This window comes from Microcebus murinus, chromosome 1 (assembly GCF_040939455.1).
Source record: "Microcebus murinus isolate Inina chromosome 1, M.murinus_Inina_mat1.0, whole genome shotgun sequence".
Taxonomy (NCBI): domain Eukaryota; kingdom Metazoa; phylum Chordata; class Mammalia; order Primates; family Cheirogaleidae; genus Microcebus; species Microcebus murinus.
The window spans coordinates 149,643,605-149,651,935 of NC_134104.1; the positions used below are offsets into that span (position 1 = coordinate 149,643,605).

Sequence of the window (8,331 nt, forward strand, 5' to 3'; positions counted from 1 at the left end):
TTTCACTGTGCTGGACACTCTGACATTTTTCCTGTGCAAGTTGAGCTCATGCTCCTCCTGTGGTCGGAAGTGTTCAGTGTGCTCATTTAGCAGAGTGGGAACCAAAACGCAGAAAGGTGTAGTGAGCTGCCCAGGTCCCAGGTAGAGAGCTGGGATTTCAACTTGAACCCTGTTTGACTACTGCATAGAACAGGAGTGGGGGATCAGAATAGCAAGTCCAAAGCCCACCCAACAGACCTGTAGTCCCTCCATGCTGGATGCTTTTGGGGGGAAACCACTCAGTGGGTGGGGAGGCATGCAACTGGGGAACAGAGAGCAGGGGGACAGTGAGAAGTCAGAGGTGGAGGAGGCAGGGGGCGCCAAAGAGAAGCTGCCACCTCTTGGTTGAGGAACAGGACTCAGGGTTCCTGTTTAAATCCTTCTATTTGCAATCTTGAAAAAAAAAAAAAATCTGCTCGCTGCCCACAAGAACTCTATGCCCTGCCCGGGTTGCACACACACCCACCACAGCCTTCAATTGCTCCACAAGTTCTGGGAACACCTCCTTGCCCCAAGTTGACTCCACCCAACCCCACCCTACTCAATTCCCTTAAGGCAGAGCTCCCAGGAAAAGACTCAAGTGCAGCTGAGTGAGCAGAGAATATCCTCACGGTGAACTTGGCCTCTAGGAACCGGCCACTGGTGGGTGTCTTGGCTATTAATGAGCATCTGACCACACAGAAAGAAGAACTCTGCCCTCTTCTTGTCATTCTGAAAGACTGTGAAACCGGAGTCAATTCTCCATCTTCACACAGGAAGCTGAGGACTTCCTACTCGGTCAGGACCTTGAACCTTGAATTCGTAAAATTCTTGAGAGCCCCAGACACAAGGACATCGTGGACAAAAATCCCTTGGAACCAGAGTAAGTAGCATTTGTCTTATCTGTCTTGTCAATCACTGTTAAGGGACACTCTTGTTTAAAAACATGCATGCAACTAGGATCTCCTCAAAGGTGAGGAATTCTTTGAGTGACAGGCAAATGCCTAAGATGCCATACAGGTGCAGTGATGTATGTGCAAGGCAATTCAGCATGGCATACCAACACTGAGAATGGGTAGATTTTTAAGGCTGAGTGCTCAGATGTAAAACACTTTCTTGCTAAAAAGGAAGCTTTCATGAATGATTGGTTTTTGGTGACTGAATAAGAAAGTCAGCCTGTGTCAAAGGGGACAAGAGGCGCTTTCTACAGAAAACCTATTCGAGGAGAAATTACTTGCCAAATTTCCCCGTACAAAGGAAAACCAAACATGGTGTATGGAGTAATTGTAGCACAAAGGTAATATTAATTAGAAAAACTTTGCAATGCAAGAATAATATGATATTGAACCAATTGCTTGAGAAGACTAGAACCAAGGAGCCTCAAAATCAGGACTGCTGTCTTTAAAGGAAGTAGGATTCCAACAGCTGGCCAAATGACCTCTGGGGAGGCATCCATTCCATTTTACTAACAAAGACCGGGTCAGGATTTTGTTCTAAAGATAGAGGGACATGGTGACTCCTTGCAGGAATCTGCTTCACTAGTTCCTCCACAGGGTTCCTAGAGGGTTCAAGATTTCAAAGAAGGGTTGGAAACTCCCAGAGTTTCTGTGCACATCCTGCCATCAGGCTGTGCGCCACTCACTGATCCTTTAGCTCCTGCAAGGAGCAGCAGGACAGCTCCGGGGACCTGGGCAGTGGTGTGCTGGTAAATGTTTACAACTGATTCTCCTGAAAAAAGATGCCTGATTTACAATGTTTGCTGATTTCCATGGCGTATATACTCCCACGGTGGTCAATTTCATGCCACCAACATAACGAATCTGGAGTTGGGAAGAATTGCACACCATCGGCTCTTTTGAACCGGTGTGAGCCAGCACGCCACGGGCCCGGGTGTCATTTGCCAGCACAGACTGCCCTTCTTCTGCTCAGAGACTTCGTCAGCTCCCAGGCTCAAGGACACCAGCACAGGAAGGTTTCAGGCTGCAGGTTAAAGCTGACCACTGCACAATAAACTTGAAACGGCCTTTTGCAGCGAGGGCGGGCTGGCAGATTAGATGGCAACACGGTGCTTTGGTTGCTTCTCCACGGCCCAGGTCATCTCCCTTTAGGAGCAGCGTGCCCTGCAGTGGCTGCCTGGTTCCTGACAAGCTGGGGAAGTAGCAAATGGAGTCGGAAGTGGGGACAGTTTGGAGGTGACTCTGTTGGAAATGGCACCCTAATGATGCTGATTCAACTTGCCTTCCTTCACCTTTGCCAAAATTCCCCAGAAACTGGGCTCATCGGGTCAGCCCGGCACTAGTCGCCCTTTGTGTTTTCCAAGCTATTTGCTGCTTCCCGCTCTAAAGCTGCCAGCCTGCCCCAAAGTGCTGACTGCCAAACTGAGCCGTCTGCCCTTGTCGCCACTAGCAGTGGCTGCAGAGGTCAGAAATTGCCAACACAGCTTCATGAGTGCCTGCTAGCCTGGGTGTCTGCAGCGGCAGGGCGGATGGGGTAGAGACGTGTCCAGAGATGGAGGAGTGAGCCATAATAGGGAAGGATTTGAGGGGAAATGAGAGCCCCTCGCTTCCTACCCTAATAGAATAGCCCTTCTTCCAGCCAGGATGCCCGATGCCCCCTGCGTGTGCCCTGATTTCCAGCAGCCACTGCAGAAATGTAACTTTTGTAAGCAGGAAACATCTGCTAAGGAGAGTGGAGGGAAGACCTCTAGAGACCCAGGTTGGAGACAGGAGTCATGAAGTAGGTGCCATCTACTTTACTGATTGGTATTTGGGTCAATCGATTCCGACTGGTGGCAACATGCTGAAAATTTCAAAGTGTCGTTCACATGGGAGGGACTGTCATTGCTCATCATCATCAAGAAAAATCACCTTCTAGATTAACTACAAAGAGATCTGGCCAGGGGAGTTTGGGGGGGGGGGTACATTGGCCAGCCAGGGACATCCTGGACATTGGAGCCTGGGACATCTTGGGACATCATGGTACGCAGTGGAGCCAGGCCTCAGAGAAAGGCTATTGCAAGGAAGGAGGTTCCTGATACATACTGAGGGCCTGCTAAGTGCCGGGGCAGGAGACATTTTTCTCAGACATTACCTCGAGGCAGTCCTGCAAGGTAATAGTTACTTCCCCATGTTACCAATAAGGGATGAGGCTCAGAGAGGTAGATTAATTTATTCAAGGCCACACAGCTGGTAGGTTACACCAAAGCCCATACTCCTTTTGGGGGGCTGTCTTCAATAAGCAATTGGAAAGGATCCAAAAGGTGTTCCAAAAAGCAGGGGTTAGGAGAGTCCTACAGATCAAGCTAGTGAGTGGTTCTTTCTTGTTTTCTTTTTGTTTGTTTTAAGGCAACCTTGGATAAAAATATCTGAGAGCCTCCACCTGGTCACCGTGTGACCTCACCTCATCACCCAAGGTCATTCTGAGCTCTTCCTCCCATGACCCCCGTGTTCTCCTTTCCTCACTAGGGCACCCCCCAGCCCTGGCCTGTGCTGCCCCCTGAATCCTCCTCACAGCACTCACAGGAGGGCCACAGGGTCACCTGTGCCACACAAGGGCCAGGCTGAGCCCACTCTGGTGCCTTCAGTGTCCTCATCTGCAAAATGATGGCTTCGAAAACCTACGGGATTTCACTGTGGCAGCACTGTTGGTGTTTGGGGCAGAACAATTTTTGCATTGCAGGGCGTCCTCGGCCCTGCCTGCCAAGCGGCAGTTGCATCCCCCGGTCTTTGTGACAGCAGCAACAAAAAAATGCCCACACATGTTCAAGGGCCCCCAGGGCAGGCACTATGTCCCCCCTGGCTGAGAATCTTTGAGACCTTCAAAGTCTTGAAGGTCTGTGTGTAAGTCTTTGACTCTCCAGGCAGACTCCTCCTTCCCAGAGTGTCCATGTGGACTGGACAGCGAGAAGCCATCGGGGTGGGGCGCACAGAGGTGGGAACCGGCGCGGCGAGGTTTCAGGGCTGGGCGTGAGAATGACGCACACCTGCGTCTGGGCTCCAGCACTCGTTCTCATCAGACGCGTGTCCTTGGCCACGTTTTTCGTAACACTCTGCACCTCCGTATCATCGGCTCTGTAATGGGACACCAGTGGCACCCTCTCAAGGGCCATTTAACCCTCAGTGTGATGCCCAGCCCAGGGGCAGGGTGCTCAGGAAGTGTTGGTTCTAATAGCGCGGTGAGGTGTCCCTCTGTCTGGCTGTCCAACCGCTGGACTTTGCCTTTACAACACTCAATGCTGAAGTCATTGAATTAATGATTTGTGCACTCGTTTGTTTATTGCCCCCCAACCCCTGTTAGATTATAGGTTCCTAGAAGGCAGGCAGGACCTGGGTCTCCCTAGCTCTCCCTCTCATCCCCCGGGCATGGCACACAGTAGGCACTCAATGTTGAAGAAATGTAACCGTTGTCTTGTCTCTGTTGTCCAGAGCCCACTGCCGTTAATAGCAAAGTAAACACGGAAACCATTTTCCTTGGCCTGTAGGAGAAGTCAAGATGGAGGTTTCGGCCACCACGCAGAACTATGACATCACCACAGAATACGACTATGGGGACACGACCCCGTGCCAGAAGGTCAGTGAGAGGGCCTTCGGGGCCCGGGTGCTGCCCCCTCTGTACTCCCTGGTATTTATCATCGGCGTGGTGGGCAACATCCTGGTGGTCTTGGTCCTCAAGCAGTACAAGAAGCTCAAAAGCATGACCAGCATCTACCTCTTCAACCTGGCCCTCTCCGACCTGCTCTTCCTCTTCACGCTGCCCTTCTGGATTGACTACAAGTTGAAGGACGACTGGGTTTTCGGCGATGGCATGTGCAAGCTCCTCTCTGGGTTTTATTACATAGGCTTGTACAGTGAGATCTTTTTCATCATCCTGCTGACCATCGACAGGTACCTGGCCATCGTCCACGCCGTGTTCGCCTTGCGGGCTCGGACTGTCACCTTTGGTGTCATCACCAGCATCTTCACCTGGGCCCTGGCCATCTTGGCCTCTGTCCCGGGCATGTACTTTTCCAAGACCCAGCGCGAGATCGATCATCACACCTGCAGCCTTCATTTCCCTCACGAAAGCCTAAGACAGTGGAAACTATTCCAGGCTCTGAAACTGAACCTGCTGGGGCTGGTCTTGCCCCTGTTGGTCATGATTGTCTGCTACACGGGCATTATAAACATCCTGCTCAGACGACCAAATGAGAAGAAGGCCAAGGCCGTCCGTCTGATTTTCGCCATCATGCTCATCTTCTTCCTCTTTTGGACCCCCTACAATCTGACTGTACTTATCTCCGTTTACCAAGACTTTATGTTCAGCGACCAGTGTCAGCAGAGCAGACAACTGGACCTGGCCATGCAGGTGACGGAGGTGATCGCCTACACACACTGCTGCGTCAACCCGGTGATCTACGCCTTTGTCGGCGAGAACTTCCGGAAGTACCTGCGCCGGTTGTTCCACAGGCACGTGGCCGTGCACCTGTCTAAGTGGCTCCCCTTCCTGGCCACGGACAGACTGGAGAGGGCCAGCTCCATGTCTCCCTCCACAGGGGAGCACGAGCTCTCTGCGGGGTTCTGACTCAGACCCCAGGAGGCCGATCCGGGACCCAGCGGGAGGGACCTGCCACGCAGGCCCGGAGAGGAGACGGCCTGGCTCCCCCAGCCGGATTCTCACACCTGGCACTGCGTGGAATCGCGGCCACTCCAGGTTGAGAGCGAGCTTAAAGGTGGCCTAGACTAAATCACTTCTGGGGCTTCAGTTATTCCATACACTTCTCCCTGGTGGCCAAAAGATGAATGAGCAAAAGAGGACATTGCTGAGACTGGGACAAAGGGTGCCAGTGAAGGGCTTGGGCCGGAGCAGGATTGCAAATTTGTGAGAATCGACATTAGTCAACAAAGCCACTGCAGGACCCATCCCCGCCCCACCCCCACCACCCGTGAACTTGGAAATAGTGGGTCCCACCCTGACTCACCCCGAGCCCCGGAGCCCATCAATAGCCAGCAGCTCCTCTCTCCTCCCCCCACCCCAGCCACAGCAGGGTTTGGGGGCTCGGAAACCCTGGGGACCATGGAACTCATGATGGAACAACTCGAGACCTAACGGGAAATGGGAATGGGGAACTACTGTTGGCAGTGGAACTGAGAAAGCCCTTAGAGGGGATTTTTATATTCACAAAAATCAAATAAATCAGGCAGTGGGCTAAACACAGACCATAGGAATAACATGTTATACTTGTTGAAATAGCCATAAAGGGAAGGGACTCCTAATTTCCATTTACCATTCCTTTTATTCTAAATTTTTTTTTTTTTTTGGAATCTCCCTTCCCTACAAGTTGAGTGATGTGCAGGTAAATTCTGATGGCTTTATTGCAGAAATTAATAACAGGCAAAAGGACGTAGGGTTGAGTTTCTTTCTTCTGGCTGTACATCCAAGTCTTCTGGTGTATGGAGCAGAGAGTTCTGACTGCCCCCAGGACCTGTCAGTGACAGAAAATATGCCGTGCAAGCTGGCCACGTTTGGAGCTGATAGGGAGAAAAGTATCTGCCAGGAGGACACCTACCCTTGCCAGAGCTGGGGGAAAGGACTCTGAATCTTGGTGGAGGAGATAGAGAGAGCCCTTAACTAAAAGTAGCTTATTTACCCAAAATGTCCTCAAAACTTCATCTCGAACCAAGGACCCCCTACTTGTGTCTTTGTTCCCTTTTCTTCCCTGAGACATATATTTCTTTAAAAACAATTTTCCCAATAACAAAAGTTACTTCTAAAAAGGCCTAAAAATACAAAGAAAAGACAGACAAACAAAAATCATCCTTAATCCCACTATCCAAAGACAACTGCTCTGCATTCATAGATGTATTGTTTTAGTTTTTTTTCCCCCTATGCATATTTATGATTGTAGCAAAGATGGACTTCAGTTGTACTCACTGTTGCGTTGTTTTTAATTACAAGAATGTTGTGATCACTTTTGCATGTCAATAAATCATCGCAAAGCATCGTTTTTGGTGCCTGCACTGAAGCTATGGCAGGGATGCCTCCTAATTGATTCTCCCGTTTCCTTGTTATTGCTTGAGCTGATCAGTCCAACCCAGCAGGGGTGGCCCCATTCAAAGCAAGCTGTTTTTTTTTTTTTTTTGAGACAGAGTCTCACTTTGTTGCCCAGGCTAGAGTGAGGGCCATGGCGTCAGCCTAGCTCACAGCAACCTCAAATTCCTGGGCTCAAGCAATCCTCCTGCCTCAGCCTCCCGAGTAGCTGGGACTACAGGCATGCACCACCACGCCCGGCTAATTTTTTCTATATATATTAGTTGGCCAATTAATTTCTTTCTATTTTTAGTAGAGACGGGGGTCTCGCTCTTGCTCAGGCTGGTTTCGAACTCCTGACCTGGAGCAATCCGCCCGCCTCGGCCTCCCAGAGTGCTAGGATTACAGGCATGAGCCACCACGCCCGGCCCAAAGCGAGCTCTTAAACCCTGGGAGTCATCCATGTGTGACAATTGTCTGTTCTTGCAGAGCACTCAGCTCAGCGAGGCAGACAGCCACAGCCCAGGGTCCACCTGGGCCCAGGTGGAACAAGCAGGACCACTGCGGAGGTCACAGTACTGGGGCAGCAAAGAGGAGGAAGGCACCCTAGACCAATAGGCATCCCACCTCATGACACAGCGACACCATTGGGCTAACTCCTTTTTTTTGGACACTAGAGTTGTACTCATACCAAGTCACTCTCCCCCTTCAGGCAGAGACTGACTGTGCCCACGTGTTATCTTTGTACAAAGAAGCTGGTGCCATCATGGTCTAGAAAACTCTTGTCTGGTGAGGAGGAGGTCACGCTGCCTTGGGGCTTACAACGCCACACAGAAAATGTGGACAAACATACATAGGCCTGGGGAGTCCAGGTGGGTGTCAGCTCTCTCTGCCATGTGCAAAGGAGGAGCTTAACCGAATTAACCCTTTGCACTCCGATGTTGAGTGTGGATAATGTCGAGTGGATAATGAGAAAAAAGCAAGCGAGTGCAAAGTATTAAGAGATATTTGTCTACTGCTTTGGTTTTATTTTAATGAAACAGCATCAGAAAACAATATCATCCACACTCATATAACGTGGAAGGTGTCACAAAATCCCCCGTTCCACTTTTGAAGTAATAATGAATGACTCTCTGAGCCTCCAGTTTCCTTATCTACAAAGTGAGGATGAACCTAGTGTCTACCTCACAGGGCTGTTCTGAGGACTAATGAAATAAAGCGAAGGAGGTGGGGCAGTCTTCCCCCAACTTTATCCCGTGAGACATCTGCCAGCGCCCTTCCTCGGCCACCATGACACTCCAGCTCCCC

At 50.6% G+C, this 8,331-nt stretch overlaps 1 protein-coding gene across 2 annotated transcripts; it reads left to right on the top strand.

Annotated features, from left to right (window-relative positions):
• The first annotated feature begins 499 nt into the window (after nt 1–499).
• On the top strand, nt 500–6,995 carry CCR1 (C-C motif chemokine receptor 1). Of its 2 annotated transcripts, none has more exons than XM_012770307.3 (2): nt 500–901; nt 4,443–6,995. In XM_012770307.3, the coding sequence occupies exon 2, from the start codon at nt 4,510–4,512 to the stop codon at nt 5,575–5,577; it is 1,068 nt and encodes a 355-aa protein (XP_012625761.2). In that variant the 5' UTR covers nt 500–901; nt 4,443–4,509; the 3' UTR covers nt 5,578–6,995. The 2 variants fall into 2 exon arrangements, with proteins under 2 accessions (XP_012625761.2, XP_012625762.2); XM_012770308.3 differs by having other exon boundaries at nt 4,499–6,995.
• Nucleotides 6,996–8,331: the final 1,336 nt, after the last annotated feature.